Source organism: Colletotrichum costaricense (assembly GCF_030867565.1).
Source record: "Colletotrichum costaricense strain IMI 309622 chromosome Unknown Scaffold_27.1, whole genome shotgun sequence".
NCBI classification, from domain to species: domain Eukaryota; kingdom Fungi; phylum Ascomycota; class Sordariomycetes; order Glomerellales; family Glomerellaceae; genus Colletotrichum; species Colletotrichum costaricense.
The window spans coordinates 25,946-47,598 of NW_026848256.1; the positions used below are offsets into that span (position 1 = coordinate 25,946).

The 21,653-nt window shown below is 53.8% G+C and overlaps 7 protein-coding genes across 7 annotated transcripts; 4 read left to right on the forward strand and 3 right to left on the reverse strand.

The window, feature by feature from the left end:
• Positions 1 to 221: 221 nt before the first annotated feature.
• CCOS01_15989 (ribokinase) lies at positions 222 to 1,211 on the reverse strand (the record flags this gene model as incomplete). Its single annotated transcript, XM_060464127.1, has 1 exon — positions 222 to 1,211. The coding sequence occupies one exon, from the start codon at positions 1,209 to 1,211 to the stop codon at positions 222 to 224; it is 990 nt and encodes a 329-aa protein (XP_060305182.1).
• A 1,114-nt stretch (positions 1,212 to 2,325) lies between these two features.
• Positions 2,326 to 2,643, reverse strand: CCOS01_15990 (uncharacterized protein; the record flags this gene model as incomplete). Its single annotated transcript, XM_060464128.1, has 1 exon — positions 2,326 to 2,643. One exon carries the CDS (start codon positions 2,641 to 2,643, stop codon positions 2,326 to 2,328), a length of 318 nt encoding a protein of 105 aa, XP_060305183.1.
• A 1,032-nt stretch (positions 2,644 to 3,675) lies between these two features.
• Positions 3,676 to 5,662, forward strand: CCOS01_15991 (cytochrome P450; the record flags this gene model as incomplete). The annotated part of the gene is made up of 9 exons (XM_060464129.1): positions 3,676 to 3,883; positions 3,947 to 4,079; positions 4,148 to 4,336; positions 4,390 to 4,538; positions 4,603 to 4,718; positions 4,770 to 4,913; positions 4,968 to 5,134; positions 5,200 to 5,280; positions 5,365 to 5,662. 9 exons carry the CDS (start codon positions 3,676 to 3,678, stop codon positions 5,660 to 5,662), a joined length of 1,485 nt encoding a protein of 494 aa, XP_060305184.1.
• Positions 5,663 to 9,849: 4,187 nt separating this feature from the next.
• Positions 9,850 to 11,574, forward strand: CCOS01_15992 (NCS1 nucleoside transporter; the record flags this gene model as incomplete). The annotated part of the gene is made up of 4 exons (XM_060464130.1): positions 9,850 to 10,136; positions 10,199 to 10,366; positions 10,428 to 10,829; positions 10,878 to 11,574. 4 exons carry the CDS (start codon positions 9,850 to 9,852, stop codon positions 11,572 to 11,574), a joined length of 1,554 nt encoding a protein of 517 aa, XP_060305185.1.
• A 380-nt stretch (positions 11,575 to 11,954) lies between these two features.
• CCOS01_15993 (riboflavin biosynthesis protein RibD domain-containing protein) lies at positions 11,955 to 12,761 on the reverse strand (the record flags this gene model as incomplete). The annotated part of the gene is made up of 1 exon (XM_060464131.1): positions 11,955 to 12,761. The coding sequence occupies one exon, from the start codon at positions 12,759 to 12,761 to the stop codon at positions 11,955 to 11,957; it is 807 nt and encodes a 268-aa protein (XP_060305186.1).
• Positions 12,762 to 16,372: 3,611 nt separating this feature from the next.
• CCOS01_15994 (uncharacterized protein) lies at positions 16,373 to 16,621 on the forward strand (the record flags this gene model as incomplete). Its single annotated transcript, XM_060464132.1, has 1 exon — positions 16,373 to 16,621. The coding sequence occupies one exon, from the start codon at positions 16,373 to 16,375 to the stop codon at positions 16,619 to 16,621; it is 249 nt and encodes an 82-aa protein (XP_060305187.1).
• Positions 16,622 to 19,056: 2,435 nt separating this feature from the next.
• CCOS01_15995 (homogentisate 1,2-dioxygenase) lies at positions 19,057 to 21,177 on the forward strand (the record flags this gene model as incomplete). The annotated part of the gene is made up of 11 exons (XM_060464133.1): positions 19,057 to 19,217; positions 19,308 to 19,449; positions 19,545 to 19,828; positions 19,883 to 19,968; positions 20,025 to 20,156; positions 20,217 to 20,295; positions 20,368 to 20,551; positions 20,611 to 20,731; positions 20,792 to 20,863; positions 20,924 to 20,995; positions 21,059 to 21,177. 11 exons carry the CDS (start codon positions 19,057 to 19,059, stop codon positions 21,175 to 21,177), a joined length of 1,452 nt encoding a protein of 483 aa, XP_060305188.1.
• Between the last annotated feature and the right edge of the window lie 476 nt (positions 21,178 to 21,653).

The following is a 21,653-nucleotide window of genomic DNA, read 5'->3' on the forward strand; positions in this document are numbered from 1 at the left end:
TGGTTTATAGGAGTAGGAGGCATACATGCACACGTGTGCGTCTAAGAGTATTCGAATTAGAAGCACCCGAATTACGATTCGTATGGTGTTCATTCACCCTTTTCACTATGATGTTGTCCGCTGACGCCTGAATGATTAATGCTTTTCTTTGTTTTTGTTTTGGTATACGGTTTTATGGTTTTACGTTTTACTTTTTTTACTCGATTTCATGCAGCCGTTCTTTACTGCAACTCATCTCTCCAAGGAATGGATGTTTGCGCGCCCTTACGCTCGACCGTCTTGGCCGCCGCATTGTTGGCGCTCTTGATGGCGGAGGAAATGTCGAAAGCCACACCCTTGGCCTGGGCGGTCACGGCGGCAACGCAGTAGGAGCCGACAAAGGTGTCGCCGGCGGCGGTGGTGTCGACGACCTTGACCTTTTGGGCGGCGATGAGCTCGGCGGCGCCCTCCTTGTTGGCGTAGTAGACGCCGCGGCCACCGAGGGTGATGATGACGTTGCTGACCTTCTTGGCCATGAACCACTCGCCGACGCGCTTGAGGCCCTCGGAGGTGTCGAGCTCGGACTCGTCGCAGCCGGAGAGGATGGCGGCCTCGGTCTCGTTGACGACGAGATGGGCGAGTCCGTCGTAGGCCTCGTCAGGGAGGCGCTGTGCCGGAGCGGGGTTGAGGAGGACGGGGACGGAGGCGGCCTTTGCGGAGCGGAGGGCGGCGAGGACGGTCTCGAGGGGTACCTCGAGCTGCATCACCAGCAGGTCGGGCTTGGGGTCGAGGGTCTCGGGGAGGGCGCCGAACTTTTCGGGGGTGACGGCGTGGTTGGCCTCGGGAGCGAGGATGATGCGGTTCTGTCCGGTGGGTTCATCGACGACGATGATGGCCATGCCGGTCTTGAGGTCGCTACCCACAGCGATGCGATCGGTGCGAACGCCGTGCTCGCCGAGGTTCTTGAGGAGGAGGTCGCCGTAGGAGTCGCTGCCAACGGCGCCGATCATGGAGACGGAGGCGGTTTCGGCGGCGGCATCGTTGGGGGCTTCGCGGGAGCGGGAGAGCTTGGCGCAGGCGACGGCCTGGTTTGCGCCCTTTCCTCCAGGCGAAATGACAACAGAGTTCGAGGTGAGGGTCTCGCCCGGCAGGGGGTGGTGGGGGACGTAGGAGGTCAAATCGATGTTGAGGGAGCCGAGAACGGTGATCTGGGGGGTCTTGGTGGCAGCCATTTCTGGCAATTCGATCTTCTTTCTCGGTGTTCGGTTTCTCGTGTTTTCCCTCCTCGGCGATGAAGATGATCAAGATGTCGCCAACGTCAAAGACAACCTGAAAAGGCAACCTGAGATATTTTATGATTCGGATCGTGCGGTCGCAATCGGGTATCTTAATGAGACAGAGGCCTCTCTTTCCGAGCGAAAGAATGCAGCTCGGGTACTGAGGTGAGATAACGGTAGATCAGGTGGTGAGGGGCAGAGAAATGGATGTGAGGCATTGAATTTTCCCAGCCGACAAACGGTGACAGGACCCCGCCAAAGCCAACGCCAACGGAGGTGGGATGATGATGCACTTGGCGGGGCATTGGCTGCCAGGTTCGCGGTTGGAATTCTGTAGCGTAAGGGTGGGAGGGGCAGCCGAGTGATGTTGCAGGGGGGCCGGGTGGGAATCCTCTCCATGGCCTGCTCGAGGGATTGGCCCTACGGACCGGGAGGGACCGGAAAGAGATCCAGTCTTTGCAGTCTTTGCAGTCTTTGCAGTCTTTGCAGTCTTTGCAGTCTTTGCAGTCTTTGCAGTCTTTGCAGATAGTGCATCTTTGGGTTGTTGGCGTTACTGGAGAATTTCCACAGAAAAAGCTGTCAAAGCAGGGAAAACAGACAAAAGACGGGGTCCACTGTCGGCTAGTTTTTCTCGCTACTGGCTCTGGTCAGCATGATCAGGTCGTTTGAGGCCCAGTGCTGTGCAGTGATTTGATGTGGCAACGCGATACGGTTTCTGACAAGATGTCTATCCGCAGGAATAAAGAGAGATTCAACCCGACACCTTACCTTAGTCAGTTAGAGAGACAGATGCCATGCCCAACATGTCCCCCTTCCCCAATTTTTCCATCCCTAGTCCTTGCCGAAACAAGGCGAAAAGACTGACACCTATGACCTTGGGAGTTCGCAGCTGGGAGGCTGGCACACTGGGCCAGGTACTCCGGACACAGCACATACACAAATAAAGAGCCGAGCCGAAGAACGGTGCCACCTTTTAAGGAGTGGAAGGTTAGTGGAAGCGTATCCGACCCCCTTACTCCGTACCCGTACCGTTCATGCTCAATCCGATCGGGTGTTGCAATGGAACCTGTCAGGTTGTCTTGCCGTCCATTCCTAGACCTTCCAGAAGTTCCAGAAGTTCCAGTCCATCCACCAGCCACCGGACGTCCGCCGAGACGGGCGGGATCTTCAGCTGCTGGGGAGCCACCCATGGATGCCTTGCTCCGTAGACGGGAGAGAGAGAAGAGTCTGGACCTTCGATATCCCCGTCCGTACTCCGTACCTTACCCAGCAAACAAATCTCGGCCTCCCCTCCGCTGCCTAGATGAAAGAGTGCTAGAGCAGCAGCCATCTTTTCGGCGCCATGGGCGGAATGGCTGCGCTGTTCTCGCCGTGCAGCACTCGGCATCCGCTGACACCGCCGGTTTGGGCGCCGGCTTGAACCGACCGTTTGTTTCGTTCTGTTCGACACGTGGAAGTGAACGACATTACGCCGGATTAGACTTTGAGGGTGCATACGGCATACCGTTAGACTCGATCCCCTATTGTCTCCCACGCCCGCCACGCCATGCTGCATTTGGCGCGCCGTCATGCCTAGGTCCAGGCCGGGGTTGTGTTGGTGTGGAATGCGAGTGCGGCGTGCGTATGTGTGTGTGTGTCTGAGTCTGTGTGTTTATGTGTGGGTGTGTGTGTGGAGGAAAAAGTGTAGATGTTGTTGGGTCAAGATGGGATGAATGACTTATTTGAGAGAGACAGCGTGTGTGAAGGGACAGAGACGGAATGGGAAAGAGCAAGAGAGACCGAGAGCAAACACCAACATCCTGAACAACTCAAGAAACTGCCCGGGAAAAGCAAAACCAAGAGAAGGCAAGAAGAGAACGAGTGACTTGCGACGTGCCTTCCCTTTCTATGTCACAGAAGTACCTTCCTTCCCTTACCTTCCACTGCCTCACTACCCATCTGCCTCTGCCTGTCTGAGAATGTAAGCTAGGCACGCTCCTGCTCTCTCTCCCATTTCTGCCTCCAGTCATCAGTGGAGAGGTGCTTGCCCCGTCTCCCATCCTGGAAGGCTTCTACCTTCCATTGCTCGACACACGACACACGACACTGCACTCTTATGCGCTCCTGGACCAAGTAGGCAAGGCCCATGTCCTAGACCCAGATGGCCGCCTTCTTCCCGTGTCTTTCACGAATAAGCGGCTTCCTATTCACCGGTTGCCCAAGCTCCATGCCCTTAGCGTCGACTTCATTCACCTTCGACGGCTCTCCTTTGCTGGATGTCTGTTTCCGACTTCAAAACAGCTCTTTACCTTATTCTCGAGCCTCTGTGCTCGTTGCAAGTTTGTCCGGAATCACATCACCGGACTCCTCTTGCCTCTCTTGCTGGTGGACTCGGACCCTCAACCCCACCAACTTCGACTTGTCCAACTTCACAATTCCAATGGACTCGACTCAAAGCACCTCAGCATGGACTACAACAGCCGCTTGTGTAGCTATTGTAGTCCTCCTCATCTTGATAAGACCGCGGTCATCATGGGGCCATCCGCCATTACCTCCGGGTCCGCCGGGCGAGTTTCTCCTCGGCCACCTCCGTGTTATACCCAAACAGAACACTGCCCAAACATACGCAGAGTGGGCAAGAAAGTATGGTGAGTCTGCTTTCTCCCTCTATACACCTCTTTGAGAGTTCTTCGCGACTAACGTAATAATAGACTCGGATGTCATTCACGTCAAATCTCTCGGCCAATCCATCGTGGTGCTTAACAGTGTCGAGGCTGCCAAGGATCTTCTCGATCGTAGGGGGGCCAACTACTGTGACAGACCCAGATTCACTCTGTTTGAGGTGTAAGTCGCCCCGACTTCGACCCTGAGCTATCTTGTCGGCATGCTGATGCAGGCTGCCCCCTCCTTAGCATGGGCTGGGGCAAGACGCTGACCTTCCTGCCCTTCGGACCCCGCTGGCAGATGCACCGAAAGCTGCTGCAGACCACTTTCAGTAACACCAATGTCCGGCAGTGGTACCCTCTGCAGGTCGCCGAGGCCCGCAAATCCGTTCATGGCATCGTCAGCAACCCTGACAGCTGGCAAATGTCCATCAAAAGGTGAACCGCTTCTAGGCTTTGGCTGACTGTTGATACGTAGCTGACCATTCCAGATTCGCCGTTGCTATCGTCCTCAAAGTGAGCTATGGAGTTGACGTTCATGAGGATAACGACCCGTACGTCAAGATTGCCCAAGATGCCATGTACGCAACTGGAAATGGTGGTGCACCCGCCAACAGCATCGTCGACATCTTTCCCCCTGGTAAGTTACGGATGCAACACAATTCCAACCCTCACTCTTTTGGTAACGTTGGCCTTTGTTCTAGCTCGTCATTTGCCCGTCTGGCTAGTTCGAGACTGGTCGCTGAAATTCGCGCGAGAATGGGGATGGGCTATACGCAAGTTGCATGACGTTCCATTTGCTGTTGCGCAGGAAGAGTTGGTGAGTGTATGCTCCTAGTCAAGTCCATGCCCGCAGCACTAACAAGTCAAGGCTCGCGGCAAGGACAGCCCTTCCTTCGCACATAGGTTATTGGAAACCTATTCCTCCAACGCCAAGAGAGGACTCGACAATGAATGGACACTTGACGACATCAAGGGAGCAGCAGGCGCCATCTTCATTGCAGGGGCCGATACGGTAACTTTGCTACTCTCTGATATTTGATACACTGCTGACTCTGACTTGCACCAGACTTGGGCCACCATGGTCGTCTTTGTTTTGAACATGGTTCTCCATCCTGAGATTCAAGAAAAAGCGCAGGCCTGCATCGAGCGCGTGGTTGGGCTCGGTAGACTGCCCGATCTTTCAGACAGGCCATCCCTCCCATACATTGACCATATCGTTCAGGAAGTCTACCGGTAAGCTTCCTCTTGCTACTCAGGTCGAGACCCACGTGGGATAGCTTCTGACGAGAAAGAAACAGATGGTCACCATTGGCACCGTTAGGAATTCCCCACAAATCTCTTGAGAACGACGTCTATAACGGCATGTTCATCCCTAAAGGGTAGGTTCACTTGCCCCCCTTTCACCCCTCAACGGGCCGAAAAGCTGCATGCTTCTAGAAGGAAGTACTGACTGCTTTCCCCAGGTCTATTGTCTTCTTCAATTCAAGCGCAATGACTCAGGACGAGCGGGTGTACAAGGACCCCAAGTCTTTCAACCCGGACAGATATCAACCAGAGTCTTCGGGAGGCCATGGTGAGCCCTTGCCACTTGGCCAGTTTGGCTTTGGACGCCGAGTCTGCGTTGGACGCTTCCTGGCAGACAACAGTGTCTGGATAGCAGTTGCAACAATGCTTGCCACTCTCAAGATTGGTAAGAAAGTCGGACCAGACGGCCAAGTCATGGAGCCCAAGATTGCCTTCACCAATGGTGGAACCTGGTGAGTTTGTGTGCTGCTCCATAAGTGTCAAAACTTTTAGAGTTCTGACGTCAAACCGCTAGTCATCCGGAATATTTTGAATGCTCCATAATACCACGCAGCCAAAGGGCACAGGAGTTGCTGCGACAGTCGGTCTCTTCTTGAAGAGCAAAAGACAAAGTGAGGCGGTCTAGCCCTCATGCCAACACACATTTACTAAGCTTTTAGGCTTCGGGTTGATGAAACCGTGCACAGTCGATTTCGAGGGGGAACCTGGACATTCAAAGTACGCATAGGAAATTCCTTGCATCTAAATGACGACTGAGTAAGTCGTGGCTTTGAGGTTCAAGACCTTACTCTCAGCGACGGCTGCTTTTCGTAGCCAAGTCAAGGAAAACCAAATGAACAATTGTTGAAGCCAACATAGCCGATGTTGCATCTGGACCGACTGGAGGAGCCACGTCCACGTCAATAATGCGGAGCCTGACACCATTTCTGAACAGGATTCTGAAAAATGGGATTTTGTCATCCGGAACTTCTCCTAGACGTAAGGGTTTTGCCATTTTCTTTTGTCGATCTTATCAACTTCAGAAGGACGGGCTGCAGTCATATCAAGCCTGCGTCAGGGCTCCTCTCAACGAGGGTCCGGATCCGCCCCGAGACGAGTCTGATTGGAGCTTTGCCCACCACCAAGAAAGAAATATCTCTTGGCCCCAACTCAACGTATCCAACTTCTCCATGAGAACGCATGACGGGGATGAGTTTTCATCTTGTGCGAACCGTCACTCGACGTTACGGTGAAGAGGATAACGAGCGCTTGGAGAGTCATGTACACAAGCGTTTTGAGCGACGTTATTCGTCCCGTGTCAAACCACTGCATAAGCCATGTCACCCTCCATCCAAACCCTGACGGCAGGGAGAAAAACGTGGCAAAGAGTAGAATCTTTGTGACGGTAGGAAGGAGAGATTCCACGAGGCATCACGCAGTAAGTCAATGACCCGATGTCCGCGTCGAAAACGTGGCAGGCAGCGGGCAGACTACACAATGTCCTGTGCTAGCAGTGTCTCAATAGTCGAAACGCACCAAACCTTCAGGCTCGCACCGCATGAAGCTGCCACTCAGCACTGGCTGCTGCGATACTATTGTGAGGGTTTTCGAGATGCCCTATCGACAGGGTCACGACTCGCGGAAGTGGAAAAGAGCGGGAAGGAAAGGCTCTTCCTGCATGGAAAGATCTGGATCGCCAGCCGCGATGCAACGACTTAGATCTGGAATTACGCCAAATCCGCCGTATCAAAGGAATCATCGCAAGTCATGAGCCACGCGATGGACTGGGATCAAGCCCCCCGATCCTCCCTTGGGGGCTGAAGTCCAGGCGCGACGCTATTGACCATCCGCCCACCATTACGGGAACTCGGGGTTCGTTTCCTTTGCCTAAACGGGACGCAGATGCAGCTGATAGCTTGCTTGCACACATTTGACGTCGGCCAAGGATAGTGAAGACGCGACTTCTGCGTAATGGCTATCGTGACGGCCCGGAGGAAGTCATAGCCGTACAAGCTCAGCACGCCGTCGCAGACTTCTCAATCACTTGATGCGCGAAGCAGCGCGACTAATAATACCTGACCGCAAAAGACGAAAATTTCTTTTACTGGGCTTGGCCTGACGGTCACCGAAGCTGTCCGCTCGAGCCGAGTCCTAGCCTGCAAGGACTAGAGGCTGGTCAACCCGGCAAGTGTATCTCGTTCCGAGGGAGATGTACTAGGTGACAGGGTCTTGAGCTGTCAGAGTTTTGGTGAATGCTACACCTATACAGGCAGCTTTGCTTGGCCCGGGCAGTCCGTCGAGCTGATAAGAAGTGCCGTCGGGCGTTGCAGGCACGTGCGGCAAGACCGTGAGACAGTCCGACAAGCGGATTTCAAGCGACAATGAATAAGTGAAAGCACAAGGAAGGAGACACCGATCAGGCTCCATTGCAACAGCACGGCCAAAACCGGCGGGAGAAGAATTCCAGAATGCCGCCAAGTCCGGACGAAGGAACCCGACGACTTGGGGCTACTACGGTAAGGCAGTTAGGAATGTGCCAATGTGCCACGGTGCGTTTGACGGTGCGCTTGATGGTGCGAACTCTACGCCGTATCACCCAAAGCAGCGGCGGCGGTGGGATGAGACGGGCTGAAGGTCAGGCACTAGGAAAAAACAACCCTAACAAGTGAAGAACGGCGGCGTTTGCGGACTTGTTGATCGACCGCCAGGCTGACACTAACATAGGCGGGAACCTAATTACCCTTCTTTCGTCGTGAACTTGGGAGGCTGTCTGTGGGTAATTAGGTAGGTAGTGCCTTGCTTTCCTTTCCTCGATATAGGTAGGCTACCCCGTACCCCAAATCGACGAGGCTTGCATTGGATTATTCGCTTACTCCAACACACACCTCATGTGAGCTCATGTGAGGAGGAGCTTGAGAAGGGAGCCTTGAGTTGCAGAGTCAGGTCACCACCACCTTGGGCAGCTAAGGCAGCTCAAGTTACCTTGAGGTAGGTAGGCAAGCTGGCAAGGTCTTTGAATGTGAGGACGAGGTAAGGCAGCTTGGACCAGGTAGATGAGGAATGGAGTGGACGGACGGGGGGCAGGAGGTGACGGGGATTCTGTGAGGTGCTTTAGAAAGCAACTCAATCATAATTCCCACGCAAGCAAAACCCAATTCAGAGCTTGGCCATTTTTTTTGCTTCCTTTTTGCTTGTTCGCTCCCGTCCGTCCCCTCTGCACTTGGACTTTGGGCTTCAGCCCTTTCGTCCCTCCCATTCGGGCTCTTCCCCAAAAATCCTTCCGGCACCGGCCAGACTCCCACAGTGACGTTTTGACACACTCTTGCAAGTTGCCCCTCACTAAAAAAGCTGCTTTCTTTCCCCATCTGTTTCGCGCTTGACGAAGCAACCCCCCACTTGGGATTAACTCGGGATGGGTACCGTAGCGGTGGTAAGACTGGCGTGGAAACCCCGAAAGAAGCCTTGGGAGAAAGATGGATTGCGAATGAAATTTGTGTAGTTGTGGAAATGAAAGTATAACAGCTCGTGGAGTAATGATACCCGTTGTCTTGGCTCTTGGGAACAATCCGCTGGGAGTCGCAGTCCAGTTCCCTTCACAACCCTCGCTCGTTCTCTGCAACTCCACCCCTCATCCATGCTCGCTCCCATCTTTTCCCCCCATGCCGCCCCCCCCCCCCCTTGTCCCGGTTGACTCTTCCGTCCGCTTCCTTTAACCTTTGGAGCGAAACGGTGCTTTCGAACTGTAGCTGCTGCTGGTGCTGCTGCTGTGGGGGGGTTGGGATCGTCATATCAAGGAATGACCTTCGACCGTTCGTAAGCATAACGATGACTCGAGCCGTTTCGGAGGGCGAGAGCTTGCATACGGGCGATTCGTAATCCCAACGTTAAATATTGTCGCCAATCTGGGCCATCATCGCCTGCCAGAGCCGCTGACACTGTTGCTGTTGCTTGCTGTACTCCGTACTGCCTTCCATATTGCACAAACTGTGCATCACCCCCGAGGCCAGGAGACAAATCCAAGGGCCAATGTCTGTCCGCTCGTCGTCGATTCATTTGCGTCAACTGTACTCTTCGACTCCTGCAACAAGTCTTTTCGGATGGTTGTCGCCCATCTGGTCCTGCTTTGCCTACAGTTGTCAATCGAACCCCATTACAATACCCGTGGAAACAGGCACGACCGCCTGGGTCCGCCTCAGCCCGGGCCGAATACACCGAATATACAGACTCTTTCCAACATTGCGGCAAGAGGCTCCCGACCTCCTTCCCTCTACGTGTCTGTTGCGAGGGGGCATTCACTACTCTGGCCGCGGCGTCGGTCCTGCCTTTTTATTTTTCGAGACGATAAAGGCTTTCTTCTTCATCCACCGAGGACCGGAAGCTCGTGGAGAAAGACGATTTATTCTCCAAGAACCAAAAAGTCGGGTTTTCGGGAGCTCCCCCGCTTCGACAAAGTGCCCTCAGTCGGTTAAGGCTGCCCAATCTCGACTTGCTCCCCAATCGATTCCCAAGGCTGCGTGCTTCTGGGCGTAACTTCCAGGAGTGGTTGGCCAGCTTCCGCAAAGGTCCAAATTCGGTGCTCACTTCGCCAGGGATACCGCAAAAGGATCAGTGCAGGTGACAGCCGCCCATACGTCCCCTTAATCCCGCATCCAAGAACCGCTACCATGTCATCCCGAACCTCGATCACGCTGAAGGATCAGGTTGACACGTACGATATGGAGAGTCAGCCTCCTGTCTCGAAAGGTCATGGCGGCATCACCCATTTGCTGACCGTCCAAGATGGCGATCAAGACCGGACGGAGACGAAAAGAAATCCGAAGTGGTATCAGCGGCTATTAGATGCTGGCGTTGAGGAAAACGGGATCCAACCAGTACCTCTCAATGAGCGGACCAATACCAACTACAGCAATCTCTTCACCGTTTTCTTCACAAGTCTGCTTTGCTTATTGCCGTAAGTGCTTTCAACAATCCCAAGGAGGCTGGAGACTTTTGTTTTGCTGATACCGGCGTTAGGATCCCAACCGGCGCCTTAGCCACAGCTCAGCTCGGACTGAGTCTGAGGGATGCCTCACTGGTCATCGTCTTCTTCGCTTTGTTGACCTGTGTGCCTCCAGCATTCATGGGCATCGCTGGCTCGCATACCGGACTCAGGCAGCTTGTCCAAGCTAGGTATTCGTTTGGGTAAGTCGATATCTCTGTGAAGAATAACTTGTCGCGCAAACTGACGATTCGGATGGTTCAGATACTATCTTGTGGGCATTCCTCTCCTTCTCAACGCCGCGACTGTGACCGGATTCTCTCTCTCGTCTTCGATTGTTGGCGGCCAAACTCTCGCGGCCGTTAACCCGGGACACATTGATGTCAAGATCGGGATCGTCATCGCCTGCCTTGTAAGCTTTGCAGCTTCGTTCATTGGGTATCGCGCGCTCCACATGTGGGAACGCTGGCAATGGCTTCCGAACCTCGTTGCAATTGTCATAGCCGTAGGTTGCGGTGGGAAACATCTGTGGAAACAGGCCGAGACGTCGCCTCCAACAGCAGCTCAGATACTCAACTACGGAGGTCTGATGGCCGGTTACTTCATAACCTTTGGCGGTACTGCATCGGACTTCACTGCGTACCACAACCCCAACAAGACAACCAAGTGAGCAATGCCTATTTTCAGGTTAGCTACACTGCTGACAATAATCAGGTTCAGGATCTTTTCCTACATATACCTCGGGATCTTGACACCCTCGGTCCCGCTGCTAATCTTAGGAGCGGCGATTGGAGGTGCTCTCAACAATGTCCCCGAATGGAAGTTGGGATGGGACACGTATGGCATTGGCGGCGTCATGGCAGCTATGTTGGCTCCTGCTGGCGGCTTTGGCAAATTCGTACTGGTTGTCCTCGCACTGAGCGTGATCGGCAACATCGCGACGTCCATGTACTCCGTTGCTCTCTGTATGCAGCAGATGCTCCCGGTCTTCACAAAGGTCCCTCGCATTGTCTTTGTCGTCGTTGCGCTCGGAATCATGATTCCCATGGCAATTCGCGCTGCTGAGTCGTGGGCCGATTCTCTCGAGAACTTCTTGGGCTTGATCGGTTACTGGGCCGGCTGCTTCGACGCTGTCATTATTGAAGAACTAGTGTTGTTCCGTCGAATGAACTACAGCTCGTACGACCCTGCAGCGTGGAACGTTGCCCGACTATTGCCTTCCGGACTCGCTGCCCTTGGAGCGAGCCTGCTGAGCTTCGGGCTCATCATACCAGGGATGGATCAGGCCTGGTACACTGGTCCGATCGCGAGAGTGACCGGAGATATAGGCTTCGAGTCCGCGTTTGTTCTGACGGCAATTTCCTATGCACCCTTGAGATGGCTGGAAATCAGGAAGCGAGGACACGTCTAGGGCGGCCAGATGTTCGAGCGGCAGAGTAAAGAAGAAAAGGGGGGATATATCCAGGCAAGCGAGGTATGATAGACCGTATTTTTCGTTAAGCGCCCCAGTGGGGGGAAAGCAGGGGCATGTTGATATCTGCAGGGTCCCGACGGAATAGGGCAGTTTCGACAGTTGACCAACAATGGCACAGTTTCTTAGGCAATACGGCGGGTGCGTCGCGGCGGCGGCTTCTTGCTTAAACCTTCAATGGTGATCGGCCAGTTATAGTCCTCCATGTCGGCCTCTGAGGCTTGCCGCTTGCATCACCAGATTTGATCGGAAGCCTGGCTAGTATGAGCTGATGGCCACTTCCATTGGCCGTGCCACTCAGTCGAAAGGGGAACAATTACCTAGGTGTCTAGACTTGGTTGACCGGAGAGAACTATGTCTTCACCAAACTGGTGCCAAGCAACATCTGTGAGCCTGGCGGCTGGCACAGGCATGCCCTCGGTATTCTGGACTCGGTCGGGAGACACAACAACACCGCCGCGTCCAAGCCAAGTGGGCGCAATAGTTACGATAACTCTATCAACGAGGCGATGGTAAGCAGGGTCAAGAAGCGAGTTGATCACATGCCCGCCGCCTTCGATCATGACGCTTTCCAGACCTTCGGCGTGAAGAGCAGAGAGAATGGAAGGCCAATCGAATCGCGATTCGGTCGTCTGAGGTTCGAGGACGACGAATTTACCGCCATGGGCTTCCAGGATTGCCTTTCTTTCCGGATTGACGGCAGACGGGCCAACTAGCACAAATGGTGCCAAGCCGTTGTTGGCGCGGGCGACTTCGAAAACTTTGCTGCGTTCGGTGAAGTCCCATCGGCCACGAGGATCCAAGACAATGGGGCGTGGCTGGGCGTCGAGATTTGCACCGTGGATGCGGCAGTTCAAGCCTGGATCATCGGCGAGGACAGTCCCAACGCCAACGAGAATGGCGGCATGGTGACGACGAAGATGGTGTGTCATAGCCTTGGACTCGGAACCCGAAAGGCGCGTACGCACACCAGGGGCGAGGGAAAGGGAAGAATCCAGTGATGTTGCAAATGTCAGAGTAACAAACGGACGGCCCTGGGATCTCGCTGACTGGATGGCAGATTCTGACGGTAGACGAGGAGCCAACCAGGCCACGTCTGGGCCCGGGATCTGCAGAGTTTCCGCCATTGTCGTTGAAGTGGCCTTTTCCGTGGGCAGAAGGGCGAATTGCTCCGAGAACCAAGAGGGTTGCACGTACGGATACGGGTTTACGCAAGTAACAACTCCCTGCGTAGCGCACGAGGTGATGCTATGGCTATCGCAGTACTGGCTAGGTGCCCCCTAGTCGTCTCGAAGCCTAGACTGTTGTCCCTGTTCAGACTGCCAACGGCGATCAAGGTAGACTGCTTATCGAAAGGGCGGTCTGAGAAGCAGTATCGCTGGCTATGCTTTCCTTGCCAAGAATTAGGATCTTTGCACAGCGGCGATACTGGCTCATTGACTAAGGTAGATGGTCGGCGAAGCAGGCTCACCAGTCAGTTGACTGATGGCTGGAAGTAGTAGGGATGAAGTTGAGCAAGGACCCGAAACCCAATGGCCTCCAGAAGGCTTGAGTGATAAAGCCTAACCCTAAAAGGGCACGTATTACAACTATTGGGACGATAAAAGGTTACAGATGCCTGCCGGGAGGAACTCCAAGCAACTTGGACGGCTGGGCCGTTGTTGAAGTCAGCAGTCGCAGGACCGCAAGAGGCAATCGAGGTCGTTGTCGTCTCGGACAACGATTGTCACCTTGGTAAACCTTGAGTGAGGTGTAATGGCCAAGGATGCTATGGTAGAGGAGAGCAGACGCGCGGTTGATGACCAGAGTTGCGGGGGGCTGAGAGCCTAAGATGGCAACAGTTGTGTCGATGTACCGTGACCAAGTGCGAGTACCCGACACAGTTATGGCTGTGTTCGTACCGTCCTGAGGCGAACCAAACAGGATTGGAGATGTTTTGTACTTTTGGACTCTTGAGGAGAGATCGGCAAGATGTGGATGCCCTGGTGATCTGATTCGAAGGCTTTCGTTTCCCTACAGACTAGGTGCGGCGGAGAGTTGTCCGCAGAGATGGTCCTTGCTACTGCCACCACTCGGGTTGAGTCAAGGGCTACGACAGGCGCGATGTGGTATCGATTGTCAACGACACGAACAAGCTGGATGACAGAGAAAGGCCGACACGCCGGGAGAATGTTTTAGGCGAGATGTTGATGCGTCTGTTCCGACGAGTGCAAGTAACACGTCGTCGGAAGGAGATTTATGAGTTGACTCAGGTGAGCTAGCAGTTTCTGTGTCAGAGGATGGAGTGGGTGGGTGGATGACTTGTCTGGTTGTGATTTTCGTGGTAGAGGGGAGAAGAAAAAAAGCCAGACGGGTTGGACTTGGGCTGGACGATGCAAGTGCTATTCGTGTGGGACATGCAGCGGAGGGTGCGGGCAAAGTTGCGTGAAGTTGACGGGAAGGTGGGAAGACAAGGGAGGAACTAAGGTACTGTGGTAATCAATCAATCAGCTGCAAGTGCAATGTTGGTGAGGGCCAGAAGTGCCAATTGCCAATGTCAATTGCAGGATGCAGATGCGGTGCCACTATGCAAGTGCAGGTGCAGGTGCAAATGCAGATCCAAAGCAGGTGAAGGACTTGGAGCTGAAGTTTTGATAATGTGGGTTGGTGTTGACTTGGACCTGGATGATTCGTGAAGCGGGTGCGGGTTGAAGATGAGGTGGGCTGGATGACATGGGAAATGGTGGAAGGGCAAGATGCAAGTGCTGGTGGTGGAGTGTGCTGCCCTGGATTGCTGGAGACTGGAGTGTGTGTGCGTGTGTGTGCGTGTGTAAAAGACAGGAGGCAGTCACGATGGATGATTGGATCTTGCACCTGCCTGCCCTGGCGACGACACAGACACGACCTCTCTTTCTCCGAATTCTCCAATCTCCAACGTTGCGCCCCAGGCCAACAACACCCAACACCCAACACTCACCTACCCGACCTTAACACGGCAAACACCTCAAACCCCTAGACACGGTACGGGGTACTACACAGTAAAGTGGTCGTTTGCCGCCTCGCACCCAAAGCCCAAGAGCCCAAGCCGCAACGCGCCCCGACGTGCAACGTAAGGTGCCAACGTCTTTTCGTTCCTTGCCCTTCCAGGTCACCAAATCGCAAGTCGCGCATCCCTCATCGCCCATCGGTATCCAATCTGGTGGACCTCAGAATAGCCGACAGCCCCACTACAACGTGCGTTTTCCTCGGGAGGTGGACACTTGGAATGGATCCTCTTCAAGGACCACCGACCAACTTGGAGCCCATGATTCCTCACTACACAGTAAGATGCTGCGTCCTTCGTACTTACACGGTACCATACCTTACCTTGCCTTATTAGCCCCGCCTCTTTGGGACCCTGACTTACAAGTTGCACAGTACTGGGACCATCCAAACACAGGTACTCCCACACCGTACGGACCATATACGTTATACTACAACGAAATTCCAGTCTCCAGCTCGACAGGGCCACCGCAAGGCAGAGTCAGGTCTGGTCCGCCAAGCCCATGGAGACTTCAATCATCCAAGCCTTGGAAACAACACGCACATGGCCGTGAGGCTGTGACGGCGCGCGCGCGCGCAACGTGTCCTTGGACCCAACTTCCAACCAGCACACCACCCACTCTGCCGGCACGGCGGGTACCCATCTATACTTGTACATACGAATACACCCACGAATCTGAATGACCAAGAGCCAGAAAGCGAAAGAGAGAGAGAGAGAGAGAGAGAGAGAGAGAGAAGGAGAAAAGGAAAAGAAGGACCACTCACTTACACTAGACAGGCGCCTAGCCTCTAGTTCCCCAACGTATCTCTCATCTGCGGATATTCCCAGCATCTCATTTCCCCCTCGAGTCGTACGGAATTACGAAGCTATGACGAGAAAACCACCAATAAGTACGCTAGACAACGGTTTCCGAGGCGGCACTTTTCCGCCACATGTGTCGTCCATCACCCCCCTCCGATATAGCGGGCGGGCGGCTGAAGTCGTCTTTGCCTTTCCCATGGCCTCAATCCCATCCCTGGCCCGGCCTCCCCTCCACTTACACCGCTCAGGGCTGCCCCTCCCGACCATGAACTCTAAACTTCGGCGTTACAGTGGGGGGAGGGGGGGCATGCGAGGTCGACTTGCAGTCTGCAAGTTGCGGGCAGGCAATTCCGCATACACGGCACCATCGAGCACTGACCACGGCTCCGAACCCTCTGTTTTCTCTCTTCGCAACCGCCGTGCCAAGCCAAGGCGTCATGGCCCAAGGTCATGGGTCTTTCCTCACAGCATAGGCTTTTACGAAATCAAGATTCGCCAAAATTCCGCCCCTAGACTGACAGGCATCATCTCTATGTACATCTCTGTGCGCTTGCCTGCGTAGCCTTCAGGGCTCTGGACTCTCTTCACTGACGATACTCCGGAATATCCCTACCTGCTTTGGCATCCAGCCATGTCGGTCGAGATGCCTCACTTTTTAGCCTTTCCGAGTTTCTGGTTTGGTCTGCTGCCGGATACTCCCAACTCGGGCAGAGCTCGCAACACCCAGGCCATCACCTGCAGCCGCCGACACGCCATTTCGGGCCACTTGGGCCGGACGTTTCCCTGGGACTCCCTGGCTGCCTTTGCGCTTCGCATCTTTATGGGATACTCGCTTCCTCCAATACCCAGCTTGTGGAGGTTATCCTGAAGTCAACCACCTATCACACGGCACCAAGTGGGCAAGTGGGCTTCAGCATGCAGCATGTAGTTGCACTGGTAGTTGCAATCGCAATCGCAGTTGCAGTTACACTCACGCTTGACGACCGAGACACTACACTACCCTACGTACCCTCCGCTAACTGCATCTACCTGTTGTCCAACCTAGCACCGGCCGGAGTTGGAGGTCCTCTCGGGCGGTTGCAACGCAACACACGCGAGGAAAGTCTGGAGTCTCCCGAAGCCACTTTACGCGACTACGCCGCATGGAGTTTGGCTACTGTTTAGGCCACAAGGTTAGCAGCCATCGCTTTGCTTGTTAGACTCTCGGCCTTAACCTCGACCGCCTTAGCTTCCCCTTCGTCACACACATCACCAGACAGACTGCAATACCTTCTACGTCCATCCCATCCTCCCGCTCTCATCCCGTTTGTCTCCATTGGCTCGGTCGTAACTCCGTCTACGACTTGGAGCATTTCATCCCGCCTGTCTCTGTCTCTTGGGGCAACATCCCGGTTCCCGAAAAGTGCCTAGGCGCTCCGAACTGGGCTTTTTTAAGCACCCTCTCGTGCACAGAACAGCGTTACAAGAACCACTACCTCACACACCACCAGACTCCTTCCATACCTACTTTCTTCGGATGCGGGGAGCCTTCGCAGCGGTATTGGTTTCTGGGGCAGATATCCTCAGAAAGTTTACTTGCCCATGCAATCTTCGATCACGCTCGATCATTGCCCATGTCGTCGAACGGGCCGTGAACGAACCCCCCATGACAAGATGAGCTCACCCGAGAAGTCACGCCATTATTACAGGATGTCTTGCTTTGCGTTCTGTTATCAAGTCGGACCTCACGCCCAAAGCACAAAAAAATTCAAAAAGGGCAGCAGGCTTGTCCAAGGGTTATCGGTGATCGATGACATCGTTGCAGCGGGCGCACTTAGATAGCTCGGCGCCTTCAAGGAGAAACTTGCTCAGTGCTAATAACGCAAACTGATGACCACACAGAATACGAGCAAGCGAGCTTTACTACAAACAGACAAAAAACTACAACTGAAGCGACCGATATGAAGTCAAATAGGGGGGGGGGGGGGCAGGTACAGGGACTCAACGCCACACGAGCCTCTAGGCCTAGGCCAGCCTGACAGCGGCTTGTGCCATAGGCGATCGGCAGGGGCCTCTCTTAAGAGCGTGCCTAGCGCAGAGGGACATTGTCCTTGGGTATTCCGTCGTCACAGACTACCTATTCGTGGACCGTGAGGGTTGGACGGCCCTTGCATCAAGCTCCCCACGCATGCAACGCACTTTTGGTACCGAGACAACTCATCCACATCCGAATATAATAGCTGAAAAGGCATGCTTCGGAAGCTCGGCCAATTATCAGTCCGAAGAAGCTGACGGGCTTATTCCGTGTCTCACTCTGCTTGGAGCCGCCGGCGATGGTGAAAGCGCAATAAGTAGTTCCACGACTACTGTACCACACGATGTTGCTCTTGGCCTATTCGTACTGCGGATACAGTGCGCAAAGATCCGACGATCACTCACTGCCGAATCCCAATCTAACTACCATCTGGGGCTAGTGATTGCCGGCCGCGAGTGGATGGTTTATCTTTACGCGCCACATAGAGTCCAGTCGTGGCCTTTCCTTTGTCAGGGATATGGCACCTGTCAACCGGGCGCTTTCAGCTCCTTCACTCTATATCCGTACATTCAGGTTTTCAGTACGGATACATTTCAAGTACATTGCCCCATTCGCGGCTCGCCATGGAATCTTGCGTCTGCCCTGCCCCCTCTCCGCCACATCGGGTCACGAGCAAAACTCCCGGAACATACGGGAGTGACGGTCCCATCCGTAGGTGCCGGACATGGCCGTAGATGGCCCTTTCGTCCGCGATTTCAAGACATCTCACGTCTTCAGAGGCAGAGTTGTGTTGGAAATCGAACACGGGACCCTGGCTCGGATATCGACCGACTGATCTTGCAGCACAACGGGTGCCCCAGACGGGAAATGGGAATTAGCCAGCCCGGACCAAATTGCGGTCATCAACTCGACCGTTGTGCGAGAAATCGGGCCTGCTTTAACCTGATATTTCCCACTAAGGCCGTCCTGTAGCGCAAAGGCGAATGTTGGCCAAAGCTTACATCGACCCATTCTCAGAAGGCATTGCACTAGTGTTTCGCTCTTCTGGTGACATCCTGAGATCTGGCCAATACCTGAAGGGGTTTGTTCAGTTTGAGTTGCAGCAAATCGGTGTTCATGGTGGGGGGTGCAGAAGGGAGGGGAAGACGAGGCACACCAGATGCCCAGGAACCCAGTTTTTGTGCTCCTGCATGCCGGCAGGCAATGGGCGGGACGTTCCTTCGCCCGGCCACTTGGGAATACGTACCGACTGTAAGTACTGCTGGTACCAAAAACTTCCATGAGATAAATCTGTCTATGATGGCGCTCTGCGCGACCGAACGCTGGTCCGATTGATCTCTTTTAGTGTCATCGGATGCAAGGGCCTGCTCTCGAGCCAAAGTTAGTTGTGCCCGTCAATAGTGACCGGTTGGAGACGCCACAAATGTCGTTTGTGGAACATGGCATTTATCACTCGTGATGCCCGTCTACTTCCGTCTGTGACAACACAGCCATTGCATTTCACAACACTCACCAAACCTCCTTGAGAAGCCATTACCGTCTAGATTCACATCTATTCTCGCCTTCCTCCACACATCAACTAACCATGGGAGCCATCATTCCCAACTCTGAGAGGTATCCTATGGCCTCAGACCCCGTATTGACAATGGGCGCCTCTGCTCAACACGCTTTCACTACGGACTCCTCTCCGGAGGATCCGTATATCTATCAAGTTGGATTTGGAAACAGATTCTCTTCTGAAGCCATGTAAGTTGGCATTACCCAATTCTTGATCAAGAGTCTGAGCTCACCAATAAGTCCCGGGACTCTACCTCGATCATGTAATGTACCGCAAAGAGTAAAGTACAACCTTTATTCCGAGCAGCTCAACGGTTCTACCTTTGTTGCCTCTCGAACTGACATCCAAAATGCCTGGTTCTACCGGATTTTCCCATCTGTGGCTCACGGAGATATCTCAAAGAAGCCACGAAACCCAGATGTAAGTCATTTCTCATTCCTTGGATCCCCTTCCATCTACCCATAACGCAACCACTTTCAAACTGGGCCCACCCCTGACATGTCTTTGCCGTCAAGATTGAGTCAAGATTTACGTCTGGGAATGAGAATGTCGAGTTTGTTCCCGGAGGACTCTGTTGGAGAGCATTCTCGGTGCCAAAGACGGATGGGCCGGCTATCGACTTCGTCCAGGGGCTCAAGACGATAGTTGGGAATGGCGACTCAACGACCAAGGACGGCTTAGCTGTACACGTGTACGCTGCAAATTCTTCCATGAAAAAGCGCGCATTCTGCAGCAATGATGGCGACATGCTTTTCGTGCCTCAGACTGGCAGGCTGGACATTCAGACAGAATTCGGGAGGTGGGCAGTCACCTGTTCCAGTCGGTGACGAAAATCTGTTGACGATCTTTCCAGAATGATGGTTCGGCCTGGCGAGCTGGCGGTGATCCAGAGTGGCATCCGCTTCAAGGTCGGGTTGCCGGATGGTCCGGCCCGGGGTTGTGAGTCATTTGACGATGCCCATATGCATGAGAGGACATCCAACTGATGGGCTTAGACATCCAAGAGATATTCGGAAGCCGGTACGAGCTGCCAGAACTGGGGCCGCTCGGAAGCAACGGGATGGCTTTGCCTCGCGATTTCGAGTTCCCCGTCGCCTCATTTGACATGGATACGTCGGAGTGGGAGAGTAAGTCTGCCCTATCATCTTTGCCAAGACGTGGCCACGCTGACTGACGCGGCGTGTTAGTCGTGTATAAACTGGCTGGAAAGCTGTGGTCCTGCAAACAGAACCACACGCCCTTTGACGTGGTCGCATGGGATGGCAAGTAAGAGAAACGCCCGCTCCAAGACCCTCTCCCCCCATTGTATTCCATCTAGGTGCTCACATCGCTCCATAGCTATGTGCCTTTCAAATATGCCGCCGAGAAGTTTGTCAATGCCGCCTTCGTGGACAAGGACCAAGCCGACCCCAGTTTGTACACCGTCTTGACGGCGAAGTCCAAGATGCCCGGTATACCTGCAACAGATGTCATGTTTTTCACGCCAAAGTGGTCTTCGGCGACGAATACCTTTCGACCTCCCGTACGTTGTGTTTCTCTTTTTCCTGGGGTGTGGCAAATGTCGTGGCTAACGGGGTGTAGTATTATCATCGAAATATGTCGACGGAGGTGGTGGGAATCGTGTATGGCGGTTACAAGGGCACCAGTCGCAATCTGGAAGCTGGTGGCCTGAGTTTCCAGTCGAGCTTCATGCCGCATGGAGGTACGGATACAGGAGGTCCTTTTCTCAGACAAGAGGCCAGATACTAACAAGGGGCTGCAGAAACCCATGAGGCGTTTGTGCAAGCGACTACCAATGAGCTGAAGGCTCAACGCGTGGGAGAAGGCTTTCTCGGTAAGGATAGCGAGGGGAAGCATTAACACCCATTGCACCGCGGCTGACATTCTTGTGCAGGTTTTATGTTCCAAATCAGCACTCACTGCGCGGTGACACAATATGCGTTGGAAAGGAGCGGCGTGCTGGAAGGTAAGGAAGAGGTTTTCGATTTGGAGAGAACGAAGAGGGATGTGGGCTAACGAGCGTTGATAGTACCGCCGGCATCTCTTTGGGACTCAATGCAAGGACACTTTCTCGAGCACGCCGAAGAAGTAAATAGCGACTTGCGAAGACGAGGACTACCGACCCTCGGGGCCACCCTGAGCCATTGAGAGCGAAGCGAAGCGACGTCGATTCATTCATCATCACTACCTACTGAAAGCGGGATTTTTTGGTTTCCCACCTCCTAAGCCTTGCGTGCCTTTGGTCCTCCAACACATCGTCTCTTCTCCATTTGATCCGAAATAGCGAAGCGATGCACAGCGATGACAACATTTACCAGCGATTTCTGAAAGTTTTCCTACAGTCACGGATATATGATCAATGATTCGGTGGTGGCTGGGGGTTTTGGTCGGAAGGTTTTCTCTTTTTCTCTTTCTTTCTTTCTTTTTTTTTTTTTTTTTGGTCTGTGGTCACGAGCGGAGGTGTAAGTGAGAGTGAGGCAGAGCGGTTTGGGGAAGAGAGCTTGGGTCATGTTGCCAGCATGTCGAGGAACACTTGGCTGGGTGATAATCTAAAGGAGAGAAAAAAGCTGGGAATTCCGATTTCCGAGGAAACCCAATGCTATCGATATTAATCGTATATCGTG